This window comes from Vidua macroura, chromosome 4, assembly GCF_024509145.1.
Source record: "Vidua macroura isolate BioBank_ID:100142 chromosome 4, ASM2450914v1, whole genome shotgun sequence".
Classification (NCBI taxonomy): Eukaryota; Metazoa; Chordata; class Aves; order Passeriformes; family Viduidae; genus Vidua; species Vidua macroura.
The window spans coordinates 72,980,962-73,007,356 of record NC_071574.1 but is presented as its reverse complement, the minus strand read 5'-3'; the positions used below and the strand labels follow the sequence as shown (position 1 = coordinate 73,007,356).

At 53.3% G+C, this 26,395-nt stretch overlaps 1 protein-coding gene and 1 long non-coding RNA gene across 3 annotated transcripts in view; one reads left to right on the top strand and one right to left on the bottom strand.

Moving 5' to 3' along the window:
* EXOC6B (exocyst complex component 6B) overlaps positions 1-26,395 on the top strand; it is a 320,629-nt gene that overhangs the window by 95,332 nt on the left and 198,902 nt on the right. The window contains exon 7 of one of the 2 annotated variants that reach the window (XM_053974944.1): positions 18,980-19,051. The exons of the other annotated variant lie outside the window; for it this stretch is intronic. Coding sequence (XP_053830919.1) covers positions 18,980-19,051 — 72 coding nt within the window. The remainder of the gene's footprint in view (positions 1-18,979; positions 19,052-26,395) is intronic. 2 annotated transcript variants of the gene reach the window in all.
* Positions 16,374-20,928, bottom strand: LOC128805923 (uncharacterized). The gene is made up of 3 exons (XR_008436645.1): positions 20,717-20,928; positions 17,385-17,490; positions 16,374-16,637 (listed from the first exon to the last, which is right to left on the bottom strand). It is a non-coding gene; the product is annotated as an uncharacterized LOC128805923 (long non-coding RNA).

Below are 26,395 nucleotides of genomic sequence, written 5' to 3'. Positions count from 1 at the left end.
CTTTGTTTAGGCCTTGAGATTTTGTACGAAATACCCTGAAATGGGGAAAACCCCACACGGGCAGAGGAGGGGAGGATTTGGGGCTGGGTTTGGGATCTGGATGTGCCCTGTCCAGGGAATGCTCTGGGGCTGGGTTTGGGATCTGGATGTGCCCTGTCCAGGGAATGTTCTGGATGTTGAGTTTGGGATCTGGATGTGCCCTGTCCAGGGAATGCTCTGGGGTTGGGTTTGGGATCTGGCATTCCCTGTCCAGGGAATGTTCTGGATGTTGAGTTTGGGATCTGGATGTGCCCTGTCCAGGGAATGTTCTGGATGTTGAGTTTGGGATCTGGATGTGCCCTGTCCAGGGAATGTTCTGGGGTTGGGTTTGGGACCTGGCATTCCCTGTCCAGGGAATGTTCTGGATGTTGAGTTTGGGATCTGGATGTGCTCTCTCCAGGGAATGCTCTGCTGCTCGGCAGCGCCCTGGGATCACTCGGATCTCCCAAATTTTGGGATCTTTGATCGGGAGCCTCTCACTGTGGTGTTCCCCACCTGTGGCCTGGGCCCAGAGGGCTCCCGGCATGGAGGGGCAGTGCTGGCATCTCCTGCCCTGCTCTGGTGTCCCCTGGGGCAGGACAGTGTCCCCTGGGGTAGGATGGTGTCCCCTGGGGCAGGATGGTGTCCCCTGGGGCAGAGTGGTGTCCCCTGGGGCAGGGACATGTCCCCTGGGGCAGGATGGTGTCCCCTGGGGCAGGACGGTGTCCCCTGGGGCAGGGACATGTCCCCTGGAGCAGGACGGTGTCCCCTGGGGCAGGGACATGTCCCCCTGGGGCAGGATGGTGTCCCCTGGAGCAGGACGGTGTCCCCCTGGGGCAGGGACATGTCCCCTGGGGCAGAGTGGTGTCCCCTGGGGTAGGACGGTGTCCCCTGGGGCAGGATGGTGTCCCCTGGGGCAGAGTGGTGTCCCCTGGGGTAGGACGGTGTCCCCTGGGGCAGGGACATGTCCCCTGGGGCAGAGTGGTGTCCCCTGGGGTAGGATGGTGTCCCCTGGGGCAGTGTGGTGTCCCCTGGGGCAGGATGGTGTCCCCTGGGGCAGAGTGGTGTCCCCTGGGGCAGGGACATGTCCCCTGGGGTACGATGGTGTCCCCTGGGGCAGGACAGTGTCCCCTGTCCCCTCTGGGCTCCCTGGCCCTGCCCTCTGCAGCACCAGGGGCTCCACTGGGCTGCAGTGGCCGTGCTGGTGGCCGTGCCAGCAGGGCCAGAGGGTGGCAGTGGCCAGGCCGGGCACAGGGCCTGGTGCCACCCTGCGCCGTGCCCTGGTGGCACCCGCCAGCCTGGAGGGGTTCAGAAGCTCCTGCTGGTGGCACATCCAGCAGCACCGGGCCTGGCTGTCCCCCGCGGTGTCCCCTGTGCTGTCCCCCGAGGTGTCCCTGCTGTGTCCCTGTGCTGTCCCTGTGCTGTCCCCACGGTGTCCCTGAGGTGTCCCCGAGGTGTCCCTGAAATGTCCCCACTCTGTCCCCAAGGTGTCCCTGTGGTGTCCCTGAGATGTCCCCACGCTGTCCCCACGTTCTCCCCACACTGTCCCCCGTGCTGTCCCCGAGGTGTCCCTGTGGTGTCCCTGCGTTCCTCCCACACTGTCCCCAAGGTGTCCCCACGCTGTCCCTGAGGTGTCCCTGCAGTGTCCCTGTGCTGTCCCCGAGGTGTCCCTGAGGTGTCCCTGTGCTGTCCCTGTGGTGTCCCTGAGGTGTCCCCGCAGTGTCCCCAAGCTGTCCCCGTGCTGTCCCTGTGGTGTCCCCACAGTGTCCCTGCAGTGTCCCCATGCTGTCCCCGAGGTGTCCCTGTGGTGTCCCTGTGTTCCCCCCAGACTGTAACCAAGGTGTCCCCACGCTGTCCCTGAGGTGTCCCTGCAGTGTCCCCGTGGCATCCCTGAGGTGTCCCTGTGCTGTCCCCATGGTGTCCCCAGGCTGTCCCTGAGGTGTCCCCACACTGTCCCTGTGCTGTCCCCACGCTGTCCCCGAGGTGTCCCCGTGCTGTCCCCATGCTGTCCCTGAGGTATCCCTGCAGTGTCCCCGCAGTGTCCCCACGGTGTCCCCCCCGGTGTCCCCGTGCTGTCCCTGCAGTGTCCCCGCAGTGTCCCTGAGGTGTCCCCGCAGTGTCCCCCGCAGTGTCCCTGAGGTATCCCTGCAGTGTCCCTGAGGTGTCCCCGCAGTGTCCCTGAGGTATCCCCACAGTGTCCCCCCAGTGTCCCCACGGTGTCCCCGCAGTGTCCCCGCAGTGTCCCCGCAGTGTCCCTGAGGTGTCCCCGCAGTGTCCCCGCAGTGTCCCTGAGGTATCCCTGCAGTGTCCCTGTGCTGTCCCCGCAGTGTCCCTGAGGTGTCCCCGCAGTGTCCCCACGGTGTCCCTGAGGTGTCCCTGCAGTGTCCCCGCAGTGTCCCTGCACTGTCCCCACGGTGTCCCCACGGTGTCCCTGAGGTGTCCCTGCAGTGTCCCCCGCAGTGTCCCTGAGGTGTCCCCACAGTGTCCCCGCAGTGTCCCTGAGGTATCCCTGCAGTGTCCCTGTGCTGTCCCCGCAGTGTCCCCACGGTGTCCCTGAGGTGTCCCTGCAGTGTCCCTGAGGTATCCCCACAGTGTCCCCCCAGTGTCCCCCCAGTGTCCCCCCGGTGTCCCCACGGTGTCCCCACGGTGTCCCCGGCACTGCGGGGGGCTCGGAGCGCCCGTCGAGCCGGGCAGGAGTTTGGGTGAGGTTGTGCAAGAGCTCTGCTCTCAGATGCCAACTATTTGTTTACTCCTTTCAAGATGCTGCATAATGAGTTTGTTTACGAGGCCTGGGCTGGAGCAGAAGGAACCCATTTGCTGCTTTGGGGACATCAGCTCTCCAAGCATGGCTTGCACAACGCAGTGACCCCAGCAGCTTTTGCACCCTGCTCCTGCTAATTAGAACCCCCCCCCCGAACCTTCGTCTTCCAGTCCCAAGGAATAATTGGATTTTCTCCTCGTTTGTTGTTCATCCCCTGTGAAATTCCTGCGGGATGTTTTCGGGGATAATTTGGGGCAGGCTTGCGTGCAGTGGCGGCGTTCAAACTGTCCCTGTGTGGTCACTGAGGGGGTGACAACCTGCAGGATGGGTCCCAGAAGAGTTTGGGGCAGGTTCAGGGGCAAAGCCAGCTCTGAGCTGAGCCCCTTGTGTTTCCTTTTCAATTCTGCAGGGCACGACTGGGTGAAGAACACTTTTCCCCTGGAATTCTGTGTTCTGGGAATAGGGGAATAACCTGAGAACGCTGAGTGCAGCTTTTGTTTAGGGAGTGAGGGATGCACCCAGGGATGTGCTGCCTGCAGGGGTTGGGTCTGATCACTCCTGCCTGCGGCTTCAACAGGAGCTGGAAAATCCATCTAAAAGTTAGGTTTGGGATACTCCAGGGAGCACTGGAGGAGTCCTGAGCCCTGGTGTTCTCCTGGCCCCTGCACTGTGGCACTCCCCTGTCAGCCACAACTTTCTGGGATCTCTTGGAGTTCTCAGGCTGGGTTTTCCTTGATGGAATTATCCAGCTGGGATATCCATAACAGGACAGGTTTTCCAGGGAAGCTGTGGCATCCCTGGAAGTGCCCAAGGCCAGGTTGGAGCACCCTGGGATGGTGGGAGGTGTCCCTGCCCATGGCTGGGGGGGTGGAATGAGATGATCCTTAAGGTCCCTTCCCACCCAAACCATTCCATGGTTCCACGATTCCCAGGGATTGTGATGGGCCTGGCAGCTGCTTGGTGTCACCTTCAGGTGACGCTTGGGATCCTCCCACGGCGTCCTCTCCTCGTCCTGCTGCTCCCCTGAAAACCCTGCAGGCTCTGAGCAGCTGACTCCTCACCCAAGCCCTGCTGACCCCAGAAGTTTGGGATTCTCGTGCTGATCCCGGATTTAAACCCCGAGCTCTGGCACGCTGAGATCTCCTGCCATTGTTGTCTCGCCCTCGGCTCATCCCCTGCCTGTGGCTTTTCCAAACCTCCTCATCCCACTAAATGACCTTTCTGCCTCGGTCTGTTCCTGTTCCAGTCCTCGTGGGAAGAAGCCACAAAGGCAGTCCTGGAGTTTTATCCCATTCCTCCACTGATTTTTGCTGATTCCCCTGATTTTTGGCGTTTGGTAACGTTTGCCTCCTGCGTTTGCCGCCTCTCAATCACAGAGAGCTCCTTTAATCCCTGGAATTCCTGACTGGTGCAGGGTCCAGCTGCTCCATCCCGTTGTTCCAGGGAGGTTGGGCAGTGTCCTGGCACTAGTGAGAGCCTGGAAAAGTGGGGATTACTGGGAGAGCATCCCCTGGTGTTGAGGAAATGAGAGCTTTTCCCTTGTCCTTAGGTTATGGGAGAACGATGAGGATGAGCTCACCAGCGGCTCCTGGGCTGTTCCTGCCCTGAATTTGACAGGTTCAAACCTCAGAAATTACTCCTAGAGCCTGGAAAAGTGTTGGGATATTGCAGGGGGGTTTGGGAGGAGGCGAGGTGGGGGGGTGTGGGAAGGTCCCTGTTGGAAGAGCAACTTCAGAGGTGCTGTCCCAGGGATTTGGGTTGACTTCCAGGCAAAGGGTGGGAATTCTGGGATGGAGAGGGAGGGAGCAGTGGAAATCACGGAGGGAGAATTCCCTGGTGTTTGGGAAACGAGAGCTCAGGTGGTGGGAGAACAGGGGTGAGCTCACCACCGGCTCCTGAGCTGTTTGTGCCCTGAATTTGGAAGGTTCAAACCTCAGAAATTATTCCTAGAGCCTGGAAAAGTGTCGGAATATTGCAGGAGGGTTTGGGAGGAGCAAAGGTGACTTGGGAAGGTCCCTGTTGGAAGAGCACCTGGGAAGGTGCTTCCATGAGGAAGCAGCTGCTGACCAAGAGCAGCAGCAGAGGCCCTGTCCCAGGGAACTGGATTTGGCTCCAGACAAATGGTGGGAATTGTGGGATGGAGAGGGAGGGAGCAGCAGTGCCGAGCTGTGTGAACACCACTTGGCTGCTCCCAGTTCTTTTTTTGGGAGCTGGTGGCTGCTTCTGGTTTCAATCACGGCTCCGATTGCATAACTGGGAATGTTTTCCTGTTTTGATGTCTATTAAAATCCCAAATTGCTGCGAGCGACCCCGTGCACGGAGCACGGAGCTCCTGCCAGGGGCACTTACGTAACAATTCTGGATTTAGAGGTGAAACAGCCCCGTCCTTCTGGGCTTCTGGAAGGAAGAAATCCCAGCAGGAATTGCCAGACAAGGAGAGGTGGCAGACGAGGGAATGAGGAGTTGGGATTTAGGAAGGGCAAGGGCGAGGAAAGAGGCCAGAACAGAAGAAACCACGGCGGAGCAGAGTGAAATGAGACAGTGGGAAGGCTGCCAGGGGTTTTTAGGGAGCTGGGAGCTGTTCCTAAATCCCAGGGTCTGTATCTGCCTTGGCTCCCACAAAGGTAAATGGGCTCTAAATGAAAACCACCCCCCGGTGCCGTTGGATTTCTCTTGGAAAAGGAAGGATTGCTCTGTCCAAGGAAGGTTGTTCCTGCACCTTGTCTGGCTCCCTGCTGCTTCTGATGACTTCTGGTAGCTCAGACCTCTTAACTCCAGCTTGGAAAGCAACCCTATCTCCTGCTTTCCTGGGAATCTTACCCGTCCTGTTCCCTTTTTTCCCTGTCTTTGCACCATTTCCTCCGTGTATCTCAGACCTTTAAAAGTTCTTATTGCGGTCCCGGAGCGAGAATTGAATTTCTTGGCATGGAAATTTTAACTCAGCCTTTTCTTGGAGCGGGCCCAGGCAGCTGGGAAGATTTGCTGCAGCCGTGCCAGCAGCAGGAATCCCGTGCTGCAGGAATTCCTGCAGCATTACCTGCGCGTGGCTGTGGGGGAGCAGCTCAGGAGCTGCACACCTGGGCCAGAACCTCCTTAGGGTTTGGAGTATGGGCTTGGAACTGGAATTGTGTCGGCAGAGCAGCCTGAAATCCTGGGCCAATGCTTGGATTGATGCTCTTGGAGGTCTTTTCCAGCTTTGGTGATTCTGGGAAGGAGGTGAAGCCCCAAAGAGCATCTTGGAGGGGGGGATTCAGGGACGTCCTCCTGCCCTTTGCTTCCCAGCCCGCAGCACCCACGGCCCCGTGCTCTTTCCCCAGGGAGATCTGTGGCTGGAGCCTTTTTTGGGAACCTGGCGTGTGGGTGATGACAGCTGCAGGGAGTTATTCTGGAGGGACTGGGAATTCTACACCAGCCCTGACAAAAAAACTGTGTGGCCGGAGCAAAGGCCCCGGCGTCCTCCTGCAGCCTCAGCTCGGCCTCTCTTCCTCTGGAGGATTCCAGAAGGATAAAAAAAGAAGCTGCTCATTTAATTTCCTTCCTTGGAAGAGCCAAAACCAACAGTGTAAAACCAGACACATGGCAGGGGAAAAAAGCCTTTCCAAGGCCTCTCCCCCCCGGAGAAGGCCGGGATTGTTGACATTTTCCTCTGGGTTCCTGCTGCTGACCTTGGTGATCCCGAGCAGGAGCCAAATTAGCGGATGCCCCCGGCCCTGCTCCACATGTGTCCATCCTTGGGAAGCACCAGGGCTTTTTCCAGAGCAGCCTTTGGAATGACAGAGCCGGGGAAGAGCAGCTCCTGGCTGGGATCAGGGAGGAGCTCTTCGGGAAGCGCATGGAAAATCAAGCCCTGAGTGATCCCAGGGATTCTCCAGCATTCCTGTTGTTGGCCCAGATTTCTGGAGCTTCCTGGGGGATCCCTCAGCTCCCCCATGGAAGTGGCAGCCCCTGGGGGTGTCCCGGGTGTCCTTGGAGCTGCGGAGGGCAGGAGGGATGGGCAGGCCGTGGATGTGCAGCCCCTGGGGTTGCTTTGGGAATGCTGCTGGAGCCGTGGCGTGGCTGAGGCTGGAAAAGCCCTCTGAGATCCTGGAGATCACGGAGCCCAACCAGCCCCAGCCCTGCCAGGGCCACCGCTGCCCGTGCCCCCAGGTGCCACATCCACAGGGCTTGAAATCCCTCCAGTAATGGGGACACCACCCCTGCCCTGTCCAGTTCCTTCCCATGGAGAAATTTTCCTGAATCCCCAACCCGATCTCCTGCTGCGCTTTCCTCGTGTTGTGCCATTGTGGGAAAACCAAATTAATTTGGAAAAACGGCCTTGGGAATGAGGTGTTGACCTTGCTCAGGTCCATCAGATGAAGTTGCCAAAAGGAAACGGCCTCAGGCTGGGCCAGGGGAGGCTCAGGGTGGGCACCAGCAGGAATTTCCTCATGGAAGTGCCCAGGGAGGTTTGGAGTGCCCATCCCTGGAGGTGTCCAAGGAATTCCTGGAGGTGGCACTCAGTGGTGGGGATCAGGCATGGCTTGGACTGGGTGATCCTGGAGGGGTTTTCCAACCTCAGGGGTTCTGGGATCTGAGCTGATCCTCAAGGACAACCTGAGCACCACCTCCCCAAGGACTGTGGTGAAATCTGGGAATGTCCTCCTGGAAATCTGCTCCTCCTCCACGTTCCTTCCCTTGATTCCTCCTCTGTTGGTGCTGCCAGGGGACTTTTGGGGTTAAAACCAAGTCTTGGGGAATTATGAGGATTTTTGGGAGCAGACACTGACAGGGAATGTGAAGGTTTGGGAAGGGCAGAAGTCTGCAGAGAAGGGGCCGTGCTCCAACTGTTGATATCTGAGCTGCTTTTTGCTCTCTTTAGGTGTGAAAATGGCAGGTGAAGGGAAAAAGCGACGTGTGAGGATGGAATTAGAGACAAGGATAACTGGGCAGGAATAATTTTGGGAATCTGTGGTGTTGATAAGGCTCAGCTTTGGCTCAGAACGTTTTCTGAGATGTTTTAGAGAAAGGAAATCGTGCCAGAGCCTTCTCCTTGCTCCCAGGTGTGTCTGGAGTGCAGGGATGGAGCAGCAGCACCACTCCTGCAGTGCTCAGGTTCCATTCTTGGTCTCTCAGTGAATTAATTCTGTGTCATCTCAGGCGTTTGAAGGAGGAGTTGAGCTTAAATGAGGATTTCAGGGTGGCTTTTGGGAGAATTCCTACTTTGCAAAGTAAGGTGTGACTCACTGTTTGGTGCAGATTCTCTCTGATGAGGCTGATTTGCTCAGCACCCCAATAATTTTATTTAAAACTTCCTAATTTGGGGATTCCTGGTTGCTCCAAGCCCCATCCAACCTGGCCTTGGGCACTTCCAGGGATTGGAAGTCCACAAACTAAAAAAAAAAACCCTAAAATTAAAAATGAATTTCAGGTCAATTCAACCTTGGCAAAAAGGACTTTTTCAGAAGAAATCTCCATAAATCCTCTCTGATTTCTGACAAGGAGCTGCCATTGTCCAGAAATCCAACGAATGTCTGAATCAGAGGGGATAAAGTGGGAATAATTCAGCTGAGCAAATAATGCCTCTCCATAAAATGGCCTGGAATAACACACGGAGGACTGGAAAAACACAGCAGTGACCAAGGAAAACACCATCACATCCACATTAATTTTTCATTTTCGGTTCGGAGCGAAACCCTCGGTCACTATTAAAGTGTATTTTCAATTTTTATGTTCTTTTTCATGCCCTGGGCGAGCAAACCAGGCCTGTTGAGGAGAGGCCTTCAGCGTGCCCGAGTCACCTTCAGAGGAAACCAAGCACAGGCTCAAAGCTGGGTTTGCTCAGAGCTCGTTGCCGATCCCAGCATCCCAAATTCCCGAGCCTTGCCGGGAAGCTAAAGCTGAGATTTGGCATTGGCTGGAAAGTTTGTCATAGCAAACAGCCAGAACAGAAGAAATATTCCCCCAGTGTTGTTAAAATACGGAGGAATATTGTTTTAGGGAGAGCTTTTATTGCATTGTCTGCAGCCTGAGAAAGTCCAGAGCAGCGAAATCCGCCCGAAAGCCGTTTTGATGGAGCTGGAATTTTCTAATTCCTCGTGTCAGAGCGAGCGGGATATATGGAGTGCACACAGTGGGATTTTCAAAACAAGGTCCCTGGCAGCTTTAAATAATTATTGGGAATCAAGAAGAGATTAAACAGCCTTCCTTCCACCTCCCGTCCTCATCCCTGCTCCCTTCCCTGGGCGGGCAGCGGGGACTGGGGGTGCCTCGGGAAGCTCCCGCTCAGCTCTTGGCCAGGGTTGGAGGATTCCAATTTCCCTCGTGGCTTTTTCCTCACTTAGAAAACGCCCCCCTGGAATGGCTGCACTGGGGAGGTGTTTACAGGAACCCAGCCGGGGCTGTCAGAGGATGGGAAGCGGCAGCAGCCGCTGGATTTGGGAGCCCGGAGCTTCCCAAATTGAAACGTTGCAGAGCTGCCGAGGAGCTGGGAGGGGAAGGGGGAGAGGAGACGGATATTTGGGAATATTTGGGGAAGGGGAGTGTCCCGTGGATGGGATGGATGGATGGATTTCATTGTGCTGGCACCGTGGGGGGCATCCAGATCCTCGGGATGCTGGCAGCGGGAGGGGCTCCTGCTGCAACGGAATTCCCGCTGGGATTCACCAGCCCCGTGTCTGCAGGGAAAGTTCAGGATCTGGGAGCAGGGGTGGCATTGCTGACAGGAGCCCTAACGGGGTCTGGGGTCACCATTCCTGCCTTTCCAAGGGGCTCATCCAGGGAATTCCATCATCCTGGGAACAGCCCTGTCTGGTCCACACAGAGTTTTTGGGGCAGTGTCAGCGCTTGGTGTTGCCTCTGCCTTTGACCTGGGATGCTGAAGGAAAACATTCCACAGGGAAAAGAGATCAAATCCAGGCTCGAGGGCGGCTCACGAGATCCATCCCGGAGGAGCAGCTGAAGCCACGGGGAGTCTCCTCATTCCGTGTTTTTTGGGAGCAGAATTCCCTGCGGGATCTCACTTCAAGGGGCATCCCTGTGTGTTTATGGTGCCACACACGGAGCCTCTTCCAGGCGCTTCCGAGGGCTGCAGCTGCCTTGGAAAAACAATTCCCTGTCTCTCCATCTCTGTTCTGTGGAAAGGCAGGAGCTGAGATGGGGAATTCATCCCCCCAGCCCCAAATTCCAGGGATTTGCTCCCCTTCCCACCATCCCCGCCTCCTCTGGCTGCGCAGGGAAAGGGCACTGAGGCGTTCTGCAGATTTTTGGCCCTCTGTGAATTTCCAGGCTGCCTGGCTGCCTTTTTTAGCCCCAAGCTTTGTGGGGTTTGTGTTCTCCCTGTTTTTCCCTCTTCCCCAGCTGTCAGTTCATCCCAGGCGTTTCTCTGAGCTCACTTGGACGTCGCTCCCGCTGCGTTTCCCATCGCTCCGGAACGTGGAGTTTGGGGTGATGGAAACGTCTCCTGCTCCTTATCCAGGGAGCGGTGGATGAGTCCCCATCCCGGGAGATGAAACATCTCTGGAATATCCTGGAGTTGCTGATTTTAGGGGTCTTTTCCAGCCTCAGGATTCTGTGAATCTCAGCTCTGCTTCTGCTCACGCAGGTGCAGCAGGTGAGCTCCTCCGCTGAAGAATTCCCCCGGCCCAGGAGCTCTCTCCCTAAAATGTTTTCCGTGTGCAGCAGTGGGAAGCTTGGGCAGGATGTCCAGAGCTGGACCCACAAGGATCGTGGAATTATGGAATGGCTTGGGGTGAGAGAGACTTCAAAGATCATCTCGTTCCAACCCTTGCCATGAGGAGAATCCATGACAAGGATCCTGATCCTGACCCCAAATTCCCACCCTGTCCCTGGGAGCATCGTCCAAGCACTCCTGGAGCTCTGGCAGCCTTGGGAATGTGCCCATTCCCTGGGGAGCCATTCCACCAGACATCCTTCCTGAAGAGTCCAGGAGAGCTTTGCAGTGCCTTTATCTCCAAACCTCCCTAGGGAGTCACTTTGGGAAGGCCTGGAGGTGTTTGGATGTGGGAGAGGTTCTGGGATAGAGCAGGACACGGCGGGAAGCACAAGGTGGAGCAGAGGGCTGGAATCTCCTAGGATTCCATCCTGGTTTTGCAGCTCTGCTGTTGATTCCTAACAGAGCTGGGCCAGAGGAGGTCCCTGAGCCCGGGGAGGTGCCGGGGTGGGAGCTCAGCTCGTGTTTTCCACGGGGCTGCGGAGCTGCTCTCACGTGAAGCCGCTCTGGGAATGCAGAGATAAGAGAGCCGCGTCCATCAGATTGCAATCAGCTTTCATTCCTCCTCCTGCTCCTCACTTCTGAAGTTGGGAACAAACCCAACTTTGCATCAGCGATGTTCCTAAAGGAGACTTCGCTTCCCACCCTGCTTGCTATTTATATTCCTCGGGCATATGGAGAGCAGCTTGGTTTCCCCATCTCAGCAGCTCCTGTTTGATCTCCTGTGCATCTTCAGGGAAGGGGGATCAGTAATTGATCCATTCAAGATTGAACTGAGAGTTTAAAATGGCTCAGAGCTGGGTGGGATGGGGCTTGGAGGTGTCCCTGTCCATGGCAGGGGTGGCACGGGGTGGGCTTTGAGGTCCTTCCCACCCAAACCATTGTGGGATTCTCTGATTGCCACAGGCACATCCACGAGGTGCTCAGCCAGTCCTTCTTCTCCTTCTCCTTCTCCTTCTCCTTCTCCTTCTCCTTCTCCTTCTCCTTCTCCTTCTCCTTCTCCTTCTCCTTCTCCTTCTCCTTCTCCTTTTTCCTTCACCTGCACCTCCTCCTCCCACCTCCACTTCTCTCCCGCTGGCACACTCCAGTTCCAGGTTCTTGCCCTCCTTCACATGCCCTGGCCCAGCCTCAGGAATAACTTCTCCAGCCACCCCTCATTTTCCTGAAGTTCTGCTGCTGATCCTGCTCAGTCCAGTTAAACCAGGATAAATTAATATTAAATATAAAATCAAGCGCTGATCAAGGGATCTGAGTGTGCAGTAACTCCGTGACATCACTGAAGTTCCTGTAGATTCCTAATGGGTTAGGGGAGTCATTATTCCTCAAAAAGCCACCCTACCTGAACTAAAGATCATGGGGAACTGTAATCAGGATTATCCCATTCACATTCCCACTTTTATCCATGAACCAAATCCACCACTGCTGCAGCTCCCACTTGGTTTTTCAGCTCTCAGCAGTTTCTAACAGGTTTGGACCATGTCCCAAGCCTGGTTTAAAAGAATTCCAGGACACCTCAAGTGACATTTGTTACCCTGTGAGTTGTGCAGCTCCATCTCCATGTTGTCCTTCTGAGGGAAAACAAGGAGCGTGCCAAGATTTCCATCAGCCCCAAATCCTTTCCACACTCCCTTGGCTGCATCTCAGCCTGTTCTGCTCCTTTCCACGAGTGACCCAGTTTGGAAGAAGCTGAGGGACCCAGAGAGGTTCTGGGGATGAGAGGGAAGGGATTGTGTTGACCTGGATCCCATTTTTGTGCCGGGAATTCCATGGAGCTCCATCTCCACGTTGTCCTGAGAGAAAACGAGGAGCGTGCCAAGATTTCCATTGGCCCCAAATCCTTTCCACACTCCCTTGGCTGCATCTCAGCCTGTTCTGCTCCTTTCCATGAGTGACCCAGTTTGGAAGAAGCTGAGGGACCCAAGAAAGTTCTCAGGATGAGAGGGAAGAGATTGTGCTGACCTGGATCCCATTTTTATGCTGGGAATTCCATGGAGCTCCATCTCCACATTGTCCTGAGAGAAAACAAGGAGCATGCCAAGATTTCCATCAGCCTCAAATCCTTTCCACACTCCCTTGGCTGCATCTCAGCCTGTTCTGCTCCTTTCCATGAGTGACCCAGTTTGGAAGAAGCTGAGGGACCCAGAGAGGTTCTGGGGATGAGAGGGAAGGGATTGTGCTGACCTGGATCCCATTTCTGTGCCGGGAATTCCACAGAGCCAGGCTTCCATGAGGTGACAGCTGCGACACCGCTGTCGCAAGCTCTGAAGTCTCTCCAAAACCTCCTTTCTTTGCCTGTTGTCTGCTCAGCGCCCTCGGTGAGTCCCGAGCTGGGGAAGTTTGGGATCAAAGCTGTGCTCGTGTTCCCCGCGAGTTTCAACACTCGCGGTCGCCGGCTGCCCCGGCCAAGCTCGAGCTGTTCCCTTTCAACACCCGCAGCTCCTGCTCCTTCCAGGGGTGATTAGGCACGGAGCTCGAGCGGAGCCGGCGCTGAGGAACTCGTTTGAAGGCCTGGGACGGGGTTTTACATAATCATCAGGAGTTGCTTTAATTAGGCTCAGCAAAATGTTTCAATTTTAGAGCGAAACGTTCCACTTTTTACTGCCCTGCTCGGAGTCACAGCTGAGACGTGAAGGAACCCTGAAAGAATTCCAGAGGAGAACGAGGTCACGGGGAGTGGCTTCGGAAGGACACATTTGCACCTCTGGAAGATCCCCAAATCTCCACGCACAGCTGCTCCTCAGCCAAGCACAGTTCCCATCTCCCAGAATCCCAGGATGGTTTGGATTGGAGGGACCTTAAATCCCATCCCATCCCATCCCATCCCATCCCATCCCATCCCATCCCATCCCAGGGACACCTCCCACTATCCCAGGTGGATCCAAGCCCCAATGTCCAGCCTGGCCTTGGGCACTGCCAGGGATCCAGGGGCAGCCACAGCAAATCTGGGATTTCCATCCAGCCCCTCCCCACCCTCCCAGCCAGGAATTCCTTTCCCAATATCCCATCTCTCCCTGCCCTCTGGAAGTGGGAAGCCATTCTTCCCCTCTGATGTTTTAATTATTTTGAGGGTGAATTGGCTTTCACAATTCTGAAATGAATATTCAGAATTTTAGCCTAAAATATGAATATTTAGATGCAAATTCTTCACAGACGGAGTGTTGGAAGGGGCCCACAGGGATCGTGGAATCCAGCTCTCATGGAGCTGGGTCTGATGGTCCCATCCATTCCAGGGAATTGTCAGTGCAATCAGGGAATGATCCACGTGAACGTTCTGTGCAGCTGCAGAGAGGAACATTTAATTAATTCCGAGGCAATTACCGTGACGAGCCGGTCCAGCTCCGAGCAGGGACATTTTCCCAGCTGCTCTGTGGAGGCCAGATGGGAACACAGGCTGTTATTAGGGCTTGGCTTGCCCCTCCTGAGGTTCCTGGCAGGTAATCAGTGTATTTTTCCCATTTGGAGGTTTGGATTTCAGCATTCTGGGAATTAGGCCCACAGGGATGTCCAGGAGATGTTTCAGTGTGAATGGAAGGTCTATTTTTTTTTTTTTTTTTATTTTCCCACTAGGAAATATTCCTTGCCCTTGCCAAATACCAGGATGCAAATAGAAATCTCTGGGCTCTGTTTGGCAGCGGATGGAAAACTAAACCAGGCAGGAAGTTCTCCAGAACTTATTGTGGACTCTTGGGATTTGGTAAAGCCTGGTGTGGGTCACCTCGTTGCTGCCCTCCAGCACTGCTTCTCACGGGATGATCAAGGCTGGAAAAGGCCTCCAGGATCACACGGAATCATGGAGTTAACTAGGCTGGAGAAGACCTCTGAGATGGTTGAGTCCAGCCTATGACCTCACAGCCCCGTGTCACGCAGGCCGTGGCACCAAGCTGAGGTTGTTGGGCCGTGGTGACCTGTGCTGGCTCACTGGGTCCGAGGCTTTGTGCCACCAGAGCCAGGAGGGACCCACTGCAAACAGTCCACGAGGTGCTGGCCTAACACCCCTCATCATGTGCATCATGTGCACCTGATGAGGAGCTGCTCATGGGCCTCATGGAAGGTTACACGAGAAAAGAAAAGAGAAAAGGACACGAGAAAGAATGACACCAGCTGCTGCTATTGTCACGGCAAAAGACTAATTTATTTATTTTCTGACTCCAATAATTTATAGTTTTCCAAAGGTGCCAGTGGATTTGGAGGGTGAAGGTGCCACCTCTCCAACGACACTGCACAAACCACCAGTCCATCAAATTTCTCCTCCTCTGTGGAGGAATGCAAACCAATAAGTTATTTACAGAAAGCTGTGTGAGAAAGTTTGCTACAAGAACGTAAATGCGGAAAGCTTTAGAGAATCTTAAAGAATCAGGGCGACACCCATGGACCCAATGAGGGCTCTGATCACCTGGAACTGTTGATGCTGGTTGGTTTTATTTGTGTTTTCCCGATTTACCACTTGGACATTTGCTGGGAACTGGCAGGATTTGGGATGAGGTGAGGCTGGGAGATAAATGGGGGCCAGAAACACCAAAACCTCAGAATTTTAGAAGGTGAAGGTCGCTCACACTGGGTTCAGGACTTTATTCTACATCTGGTATCAAAGTTGGTGACGATGTCATTGGAAAAATTCCATCTTAGGTTGCCTCCCTGAGATCCTAAAAATCCAGTTAAAATGGAAATTCATTGGTTTTTAGGGAATTGGCTCCCATCTCCTGGTGACCTGTGGTGGCTCAGGCATCCCCTGGGTCGGACCCTCTGCTGGGGTGACAGGGATGGGACCTGCTCTGTTCTCATCCCTCATCCCAGCCTGTGCAGGTCTCCAGGGAAAGCTTTGGGCCTCAGGGGGATTATTGGAAAGACGAAGGAAGCCCTTGCAGAGGTGAAGCCACTCCTCAGTCCTGTGCTTTCTGTAGGAATTCGGCGCCGTTCCCGAGGTTTTATTGGCTGGCTGTGAGGTGCTGCCGGAGCAGCCCCGAGAGCAGGGGATGAGGATAATTACCAGGAAAGGATTCCCTGGCCTTCAGCGGGGCTGGGCTCCCTCTCTGGCTGCCGGTGCTGCAGTCTGGGAAGGGCAGCTCATTCCTGACCATTCCCAAGGAGGGGAGGGCAGGATCGGGGCTTTCCCCCGTGGAGATCCGAGCGCTCCCCGTGCCCAGGAGCTGCCCGGGATGGACGTGGATCAGAGGCCCTTGGGACCTCCTGGATGTTGGGTTTTTCTTGTAGGAAACCAGGATCGGTAACAAACATGGGGCACTGAGATGCTCCCCTGAGATGATCTTTGAAGCAAAAAATGCTGTTTGATGGCTTTGGAGCATCAGGAATGTGGAATATCTCTGGTTTGGGTGTGGCACAGCCTGTCAGCTGCAGACTTCCTGAGATTTTTTTTCCAGTTTTTCAGGGGAAAAAAAAAAATAATGTAATCCCTGAGTGGTTTGGGTTGGAAGGGACCATAAATCCCATCTCATTCCACCCCTTGCCACGAGCAGGGACACCTCTATTGTCCCAGAGTGCTCCATCCAGCCTGAATCCAAAAATTCCCCTTTTAGAGGAAGAATGCAGGGAATCACAGAGAGGTTTGGGTCAGAAGGGGCATTAAGGATCATCTCATCCCATGGGCAGGGACACCTCCCACTGTCCCAGGTGGATCCAAACCCCAGTGCCCAGCCTGGCCTTGGGCACTTCCAGGGATCCACAGCTTCCAGGGGCGGCCACAGCTTCTCTGGAAAACCTCTGCCAGGATCCCTTGGAAACACCTCAGGGTGCACAGAGTGTCTGGACAGGATGGAGTTAAATAAGTTTTGATGTGAGATCAGTTCCAATGGATTCAGGATGTCCGAAAGGAATGGATTTTCTTATGGCCAAATTCCGTATGGGAACACAGGGAGCTGCTTTCCTCTCTCACCTTTGTTGGGAGTGAATTTTATTTAAAAATAAAATTTTTACTTAAGTCTTTTGCCCTTTCCTCCTGAGCTGCTGCACCTTTCAGGATGTGGAATGGAACAGTTCAGGCGAAAGATTCCAAGGGAGCCACGTGCTGAGTGATCCCTCTGGAACGTCCTCGTGGCAGGTGTTGGTTTGGCTCCACCTGCAGAACTTCAGGCCACAGAACGTTCACCTTTGGGCACTGGGGTTTGTGCAGGGGTTGTCCCCACCTTGCTGGAACTGGACGAAGATTGGAATCTTTATCGGTGTTGGAAACGGGATTTGTGGGGCTTGAGGGATTTATTTGATTTGTCCAAGAAGGGGGTTTTGGTTTGTGTTTAGAGAACACCAACTGTAGCCACTGTTTAAAACAAGCAGCCAGGGCTTGAGGAGTTGAAGGTCAAAGCTGGGTCAGGGTTTGGGAGTGGACTGAAGACCTCCAGGGATGATCCATCCCGGCTCGTGGTGGCCATTGCATCATCCCTGGAGAACCTTGGCAATCCCAACGAGTCATTTTCTCTAAACCCCAAAGTTCCAACCACAACCCCTGACCTCGAGGCGGGCATTCCTCAGTGGCCAGCTCCTCATCGGCATTGTCTGGGATCCAGCACTACCTGAGCTCCCTGATCCTGAAGCCTCACGTAGGGACAGCGGACTCAAACTTGTTTTTCTTCTTGTGGCGAAGACCAAATTTCAAAAGCCGAGTGGGGTTGAAAGGGAACGGGAAGCTGAGCTCCAGCTGGGGCAGCCAAGGATCTGGGAGCTGTGATTTGGGCTCTGATAACACTCCCTGTGTGGCCCTGGGTGAGCTGTTAATCCAGGGGTGCCTCCCTGTGCCAAGTTGTCCAGGAGCTCGGCGCTCCCGCTGGAACCAGGCGTTTTTAACAGGCCGTTAACGGAAATAGGGAATAATTGCCGGCTTTTTATGGATATTTTGTTTATGACGAAGGGTGGCTTGTGTTCAGGGGAGATGCCCATTTTCCAGACCTCCTTCATTTCACTCCTGGGAGACGTTTCTGACTCTTCCAAAGAGGATTTTTCTTGACTCGCGGCCACGGCCGCGGCGCTCGGTGCCGCCAAGTTCAATGTTCTCCTGGATGGAATAAAACGTGTTTATGGATTTTGATGAAACTTGGAAATTCTTGGAGTGCTGAACTTGCTGCATTACGGGAAAAGGAATCAAGCTCTGACTCACGGAGGAGCCTGACCCTGGGGGAGAGGGTGGCCTTGGACACAGGGCTTGGCTGAGTCAGAAAGCGTTTTTTGGTTGTCTCGGGCATGGATTTATTTTGGGAATGATCCCATGGCTGGTATCAGCTGGGGCCATGAAGGATGAGACGTGGCCTCGGTGCCCCTCTCTGAATTTTTGCTCTTTGTTCTTCTGTATATTTACATTTTTTTCCCTCACCAAACCATTTCCAGGGTTAAGGGTTCTCTGTCTGTTCTCACTCCAGACCGAGGTGTTTGGGCAGCTTGAAAAGCACAAGATTTTTTACAGGAAAATTCATTTTAAATGAGAAGATTTCAGTGCTCACAAAGTCTGAGAGTTCAGCACGCTGATCCCAGCCAGGGCCCAGCGGTGTCAGCTCTGTGCTCTGGGTTTGCTCCTGGGGCAGAAACAACTCAAGGTGTAACAATGATGATTTTCTCATCTCTAGGCCTTGAAACTCTGGCATTTCATGGAATTATGGAACGGGTTGGGTTGGGAGGGACCTTAAATCCCATCCAGTGCCACCCATCCATGGCAGGGACACCTCCCACTGTCCCAGGTGGATCCAAGCCCAACCTGGCCTTGGGCACTGCCAGGGATCCAGGGGCAGCCACAGCAAATCTGGGAATTCCAGCCCAGCCCCTCCCCACCCTCCCAGCCAGCAATTCCTTCAAAAGATCCCAGCCCAATCTCCCCTTTCCCACTGGGAGCCATTCCCTGGGTCCTGTCCCTCTGTCCCTTGTCCCCAGTCCCTCTCCAGCTCTCCTGGAGCCCCTCCAGGGACTCTGAGCATTCCCTGGATTTTTCCCTTCTCCAGGGGAACATTCCCAGCTCTCCCAGCCTGGCTCCAGCCCTGGAGCAGCTCCGGGGTCTCCTCTGGGCTCTCTCCAGCAGCTCCACGTCCTCCTGCTGTTGGCCCCAGGGCTGGGGCAGCTCTGCAGGTGGGCTCTCACCTGAGGGGCACAGGGACACAATTCCCACCTTTCCTGTGGGATCAGCCCAGGGCACAGAGGGATCTGGGCAGGGCCATTCCAGCCTCATCCACAACATCCCAAATCTTCCTCCCCAGCTCATCTCAATCCCTTCTCCCCCCAGCCTGGATTTGTTGCCCTGACCCTGGTGCAGGACATTGCACTTGTCCTTGTGCCTCATGTCCAGCCCAGTCCTGCCAGGTGTGCAATTCTGGGTTTAATTTCCCTTTTCTTGCTACCTTCAGTTGTACAAATTCCTTAATCCCATGTTTTTTGTCAGCTTTCTGCCCTCTTTGCTTCCCCTTTTCAGGAATTTTCCCTGCCTGTCTGCTCGCTGTCTTTCTGCTTTGTTGCTGCTCCCTCTTTTATTAATGTTTATTTATTCCCTTCGTTCCCTAAAGGATTGCAGATTCAATCAGTGGAAAATAATTGCCAGGATATTCTTCAGTCTCCTGCTCTCTCCAAATGTTCAGGTACTTTGCACTGGCCACTAATTCCCTCTCCTGGAGAATAACCTGGACCTAATTCCCAAATTTTTGGCTTTCTTTGGCCTCCTGGGGTTGATTTTGTGGCACTAAACTGTGAATCTGGGGACTTACACCTCACTAACCTTTGCTGTACTTATAAATCAGCTTCCCAATGGAAAATCTCCCAGTTTTCCAGTCTGGGCATCTGCTGGGGTTTGAAACGAGAGTTTTTCCAGCAAACCTCTGGGATTTGGATGTCAGAACCACGTCCAGCCTTTTCAGGTGGAGTCACACCAACATTTCTGTGGTTGTACACCTGAGCTGGACAATCTGCTCATCCAGAATGTGATTTAGCTGCCACTGGATTGCAATCCAAAGGGATCTGTGATCTCCACGGCTGTGATTCCGTGACCTCTCTCAGCTGTTCACAGAACTGAGATTTTTTTTTTTTTCCCCCCAGTTTTTCAGGGGAAAAATTAAATTAATGGAATCCCTGAGTGGTTTGGGTTGGAAGGGACCATAAATCCCATCTCATTCCACCCCTTGCCATGGGCAGGGACACCTCTGCTGTCCCAGAGTGCTCCATCCAGCCTGGCCTTGAACACATCCAAAAATTCCCCTTTTAGAGCAAGAATCCATTGGATTGTTTCGATGTTCCCAAAAAAAAGAAGTCAAGGATAAACTTTACCAGCCCATTATTTCTCCCTGCATCTCTTGCTTCCCATATCAGCCCCTGCACATCCCAACACCAGATTTCCCTTTGTCAGCCCGAGCTTTTCCCTTTATTCCATTTGTCATGTCCCCTTTTTCTTTTTTCCCTGTTTTTTTTTATGGCCTCTTTAACTCCCATCTGTGCCAGGTTTGCCTTTTAACCAGCGTGGCCGCCCCGCTCAGTTGTGGGATTGTGGCTTCTGGAGCATCTCGTTAAAATGTTCTTAAACAATTTTCAATTAGGCTTCATATTTTTCTGATTACGTTCTTTCTCCCCACTGATTTGCCTCCTAATTATTTTCAGCTTGATGGAACTGGTGCTCTTTAAGATGTGTGGGTGTTGTGTTTGTGTGGACTATTGGTGGCGCTGGTTTATTCCTAATTTTTATGTATTTATCTATCTTTGCATAGTTGTGATCAAGTCGTGGTTATTTGAGTTTTGGCTGTCAAAAAAAAGAAAAAAAAAAAAGAAGAGTGGGAGAAAAGGTGGCTGCTGGTTGTAAAACTGAATTTTTCCAAGTGGGCACCGGCCCAGGGGTGCTGATTTTGGGGTTTGTGGCGTTTAGGGGATGGTGGTTCTGGAGTGAAGGGGTGAAGTCTCCAACCCTTTGATGTCTGGAGAACCTCAGCTCCTGCTGAACTCGGTGTGGTTTGTTTGATCAGACAATTATGGGATGGTCTGGTGCAAAGGGACCTTAAAGATCATCTGGTTCCATGGGCAGGGACAGCTCCCACTATCCCAGGCTGCTCCAAGCCCCAGTGTCCAACCTGGCCTTGGGCACTGCCAGGGATCCAGGGGCAGCCACAGGAAATCTGGGAATCTGTGCCAGGGCCTCACCTCCCTCAGAGGGAAGGATTTCCCCTTCATATCCCATCTTAACACAGCCACAGAATCCCGGGATCCCTGAGGTTGGAAAAGCCCTCCAGGATCATCCAGTCCAAGCTGTGCCTGACCCCCACCTTGGCACTGAGTCCAGGAATTCCTTGGACACCTCCAGGGATGGCAAAGCCAAACCTCCCTGGGCACTTCCAAGGCCTGAGCGCCTTTTCCATGGAGAAATCTTCAGAGGTGCCCTGGTTTCCTGCGAATGAACTGGAAAAGGGGAGGAAAGCCCAAATTCCTGTGGAAGGTGAGGGCAGCACCACTTCAGGGTCGCCTGGAGACCTCTCCTGTGACCTCACAGAGCCAGGGAACCAAACTGGGACGGCTGTTGAGGTGGCACGAGCAGGGAAAGGCCATGTGGGAGAGCCACCCACGGGAGAAATGGATTTGTACAGAATTCTCAAAACCCAACAGAGAACCTCGCACAGTCTTGTACCTCTGCACGCAGACACTGAGAAAAGGTTGATCTAGCAAGGCTGTGGAATAGAGATGGCATTGTTGAGAGAGAGGTTGAACTAGAAACAAGTTCTGACAAGCTTCAAAAGATGGCCTTGCACAAAGAATAGATGTTTTGGAGAATTAGAAGTGTGAGAGATGCGTTGTAGCAGGACCACGTGGGGTAAGAATATTGGTGATTGGTGGTAGGAGTGTTTTAGCAGCATCGTGTGGCAAAAGCTAACAGGCTGAAAAACATTTATAAGGTGTTGTAACCAGGAAATGGGCTGGCTTCTGGTGGAATGGCGTTGAGTTTTACATCTCTTATGTCTCACCCTTCATGGAGACTGATTGTTGCTTTATTCATCAAGAGTTTTCTAAAGCCTTCTGAGTCTACATTTTTGTAGAGAGCTTTCTCACACAACTGTCTGTAAACAACCTGTTTTGCATTCTTTCACAGAGGCGGAGAAATTTGATGCACAGGTAGTTTGTCCAGTGGCGTTGGAGAGGTGGCACGTTCACCCTCCAATCCACTGGCACCTTTGGAGAACTATAAAAGATTGGAGTCGTGACCAAAGCTGTGGTGCATCGTTTCTGCTTGTGTCACCTGGTGACATCTGACAATGGAATGAAACCTTTTGAAATGCCTCTCAGTCTCTGGAGAAGCTGGGAAAACCAACACAGCCGCAGGAGAGAGACCGGGAGGAGGACCCGGATGCCTCCTCCACCATCCCGGCCCCAGCGAGGTGTCCTGCGCCTCTCCCTGGGGCTGTGCTCCCCAGAGACCTCCAGGCTGAGCCCTGCCCAGCCTGGCGGCTGTGCCGGGACGCTGGGAAGGGCGGGATGATCCCGCCTTGGCCCCGGGATGACCTTTCCGCGGAGCGGGATGGAAGCCATCAGCGCCGCAGCGGGGCCGCATCTGCAGCTGCTTAATGACCCCAGCACACAAACGCGCTGCTCGGGGTCATCTGGTTCCAGTTTCACCAGAAACAGAAGGAGATGTTGGGAACATACTTCCCTACATCCAGTTTCACTTGTTGTGGATGCTTGGAATACTTTGGAACCCACATCTTTGGGGTTTCCAGGAGGGGGTTTGGCCGGCGAGCCCCGGCGACCATTTGAGATTTTTGGTTTTTTTTTAATTTTATTTTTTTTTTTTTTTTGATTCCAGAAGTGCCCTGGAGGTTGCATTGTAGGGCCTTTTCCTTATGCAAAACATAAAAGTGCTGCTTTTTTTCAAATTATAACCATATTTTTCATTAAAATCAGTTGGAGTCCCAATAAACAATCGACTCCGAAAAATTTTCCAAATGTTCTCTGCAGCACCGTTTCTATTTTTAATTATTTTTTAAAAAACTGAGGGTTTTTTCTTAAAAAAAACAAAAAAAAAAAAAAACCAACCAAAAAAACACAGCTTGGCTTAGAATTTAAAGAAGCCATCTAGTAAATCATGAAAAGTGCACATATATAGCTCCTTATTACAACATAATTAAAACCTACTGCACACGGAGTGTCAGAATCCCTCTGTCGCCGTGTCCGATGGCTTCTCCCGTTTGCCTTATCGTGGGAACTCCTCCTTTCTGCTCCCAACGCTTCCCAAAGCCTCTCCCAGCCTGTTTGTACATTTGTTTTATATAAATTGAGTGCTCTGATCCTATAGAGAGGGATGTGAAAAACTCTTCAAAGCGGGAGCAGCAGAAATTCCTTTTTTTTTTTTTTTTTTTTTCTGGGCAGAGTTTCCATCCCCATCATTCCTTGGGGTTGTCATTTTTTTCGATTTTATTGGGAATTTCATTGTTTTATTCTTACCTGGTGCGATCTTTATTTGCTGTCCTAAAAGCCCAACCCACAACTAAGAACAAAACCCCCGAGTTTTGCATCAAAAGTTGCAATTTTTGGTTTATACAAAGCAAGTAAAGGTGCCTCGGTTAAATATTTAGGGTTAAAGTTTTTTTATTGTGAGTTGGAGGCTGAGGAATATTTCAGGGTATTCCTGCAATGCCCAGTGTCCAAGGAAAATCATCCTTTAGGGAAAGAACCAGGTGCTGGGACAAACGGTGGTGATGGGGAACGTGCTCCTGGTGCAAAGAAAAACTGGACGGGAGGAGAAAATGTGGAGTTTATTCATTTTTGTTCTGCTTTCATGTTTTCCATGGATCATTGCGGTGTCTGCTCAGCTTGGGATGAGCCAGGGAAGGAGTTTGACTGATCTAAACCTGGGCAGGTGGGATGGAAGGTGAGACGTCCAGGTTTTGGCTTCAGAGTGGAAAAAAAAATAGGTTTAGATGGGATCTGGGCAAGGAATTCCTGGCTGGGAGGGTGGGGAGGGGCTGGGCTGGAATTCCCAGATTTGCTGTGGCTGCCCCTGGATCCCAAGTCCAGGTTGGACATTGGGCTTGGATCCACCTGGGATCATGGAAGGTGTCCCTGCCGTGGCAGGGGTGGCACTGGAGGGGCTTTAAGCTCCCTTCCCACGCTGCCTGTTCCAGGATTCCCTGTAGATGTTGACTGGGAGGATTTCCTTGTTGGCCCTCTGTCGGAGGCAGATCTGAGCTGGTGGAGTTGGGAATTTTTCCCTGCCTGGACCTTCCCAGAGCCCTTGGCCAGGAGCAGCCGCTGCTGCGGGGGCAGAGCTTTGTCCCAGCCGGGTCCCACGTGGTTCAGGCCAGCAGAGCCATTCCAGCTCTCCTGGGGGTTGGCCTGGCCAGGCAGAGCGTTCCCAAGCCCAGGAATTCCTGGAGCTGGTGGTCAGTGCCGGAGCCTCGGCGACATCCTCGCCACGGAAATCGCCGCCGCGCTTCCGAGGGCAGGGCGAGGGCAGGAAGGGAAATCGCTGGAGTCGGAGCTCGTTCTGCTCCCAGTGACCCATCCCAGCCCTTGGTGGGGTAGATCCACGGAATTGTTTGGCTTTCCAGCTGCTCCGGAGCAGTTCTGGTGTGGGAAGGTGTGAAACCCTTTGGAAACGGCAGCTTTCCGTGGATGTTTGGGATGGGCGGTTACGGGTGGGACGTTCCTGCTGGATTTTAACAAGGTTTCATTTTTTCCTGAGGGACAGGGATGGCAAAGTGGGAATCTGGGGCTGAGTCCTCAGGAGGACACGACCTATTCCAAAGGACACCAGAAACTTGGGTTTGGGTCTCCTTGGTCAGAAATTGTGGCTTTAATCAGCTCATTAAGTGCCTGTAATTATCAACAGAGACTAATTATGACTCCTGAGGGTCCAGCACAATCCATTTTGGTTCTGCTGAGGCCCAGAGCTCCTTTTTTTCCGGGAGAGTTTTGGGACTGGCACTGAAGGCTCTGCAGAACCTCTCATCCCTCTGAACTCCCTGCAGGTCTGTAGGAATTCCTCCTCTGTTCCTGGGGTCTCCCCATCCCTCCTGGAGGGTGTTTGGAATTGCGGTGCCACCTGCAGCTTTAGACAGGCTGAGCTGCCAGGGCTGGGTTAGGGGGTGGGAGGAATTTTGCTTCTCTGCTGAGAAGACAATCGTTCCCCGTGGTGATCCCAGCGCTCGGCGTTATCTTCCCGCGGCTCTGTAAATCCTGGGAGTGTGACAGGACCTCCCACCAGGATGGCAGCGGTTCCAGAGCCGCGGCAGGGCCGTTGCTGGTGGCTCCCTCAGAAGATGAATGGTTTTCTGAAGTTTGCCTGAGCAACAGCTCAGTGCCTTGTTAGGCTCCGAAGTGCCTTAACTCCATTCCCTTTTTCCTTTCATTGTTTCCCTCTGGAGTTCCCCCTTTGCAGACTCGGGATGGAATCTCTGCTGAAAGCCCCCCAGAAGAGCAAAGCCCCGCTTTGCTGAGCTGGGAGGAACCTGGGATGACTTTTCTGGTGAGATTGGGATCTCTCTCAGCACATCCTCACTCCTTAATCGTGCCTGGCTGGGGAGCCTGAAGAATTTGGTAGGAACATCGTGGATGCTCCGAACCCTTTCACATTTTTACTGTTGACTTCTGTAGGGAACGAGCATCCATCAAGGGGACAAGGATTTGTCATTGTTCCCCGAAAAAAGGGCAGTGGCATTGTTAAAGCCCAATGGGAACCCTTTGGAACGAGGAGCCTCCAGGGAGAAATGCAAATTTATATTGAGTTTTAGGACAGACACTGCCCAGAAGTCCCTTTTAAATCAGAAGACGGAAAGATTGTTTTATCTTTGGTAACTCTTTCCAGAGGACCTACAAAGCCGAGGCCATGAGCCGCAGCTTTTGGGGTGAGGAGCTGCAGTCACTTGTTTTCCGGGACTTCGTGGTGGGGCTGGGAGTTGATCCCAAGGCGTGGGCACGGGGCCCCTTTGGTCAGTGGGATTGGCCATTTGGAGTGGCAGTTGCCACCTTTTCTGGAGGGAAGAAGGGATGAAAGGAGTTTTATGTGGCTATTGAGGACGTTTATTGATCCCAGATACGGTGGCTCCAGGATTGTGGGAAAACAAGGCTCCCTTTATGGCAGGAGTAAATTGTGGGGGATTGCTTCACTGGTCAGCCCATGAAGGGCTGGCTTGGGGCATGGGAATGGTTTTGGTCATGGATCAGATCAAATCCCCCCTGCTGGGCCCCTTCTCCTGCTTCCAGATCTGTTCTCAATACAGACCACAGGAGTTGTTTACCAGAGTCTGCCACGGCTTGTGTTAAACTGCCCTGTGGGGTCCCAGTATCCCATCAAACTCCATCCCAGTTTGCCCACAGGCAGGCAAACTCCAGTCCTGAAACTTCCCAGTCAGGAGATCCGGAGCAGGGATTGCTGTTCCCTCATAAACGGGGGCAGATTTTAGGGCAGGGCCCTTTGTGAGGCACAAGGGCTGAGGGCTCGAACTGCAGGAAAGTTGACTTAAATGAGATTTAAAGAGTAACTTCCTCAAAACGAGGGTGGGAAATCCCTGGATTTACCAGAGAGGGGCGGATGCCCCATCCCTGGAAACCTTCCAGGCCAGGTTGGACTGGATGTGATTCAGTGGAAGATGTCCCTGCCCATGGCAGGGTTTGGACTAAAGGACCTTTGTAGGTCCCTTCCAGCCCAGCCCAGCTGGGAATTCTATGAATTCAGGAATTTTTCCAAATTTTCTCAAGGCCTTCTTCTCCAGAGCGTGATATTCCAACATCTAACTGGACATTTTGACCATGTTTTTTAGAGGTCCTGAATTCCTGGGATAACAATGGTGTTTGACCGTTCCTCCTGGAGCTGTTGTGTGTGGGATATGGATGAATCCCATCTCTCCTTCCTCTGGAATTCACACACTTGTTGAGATATTTCTTCTACTCAGCATTTTGGGTCTTTCCCACTTTTTATTCGCCTTCCAGTCCCAAATTCCCCTGTCTCCTGGGGA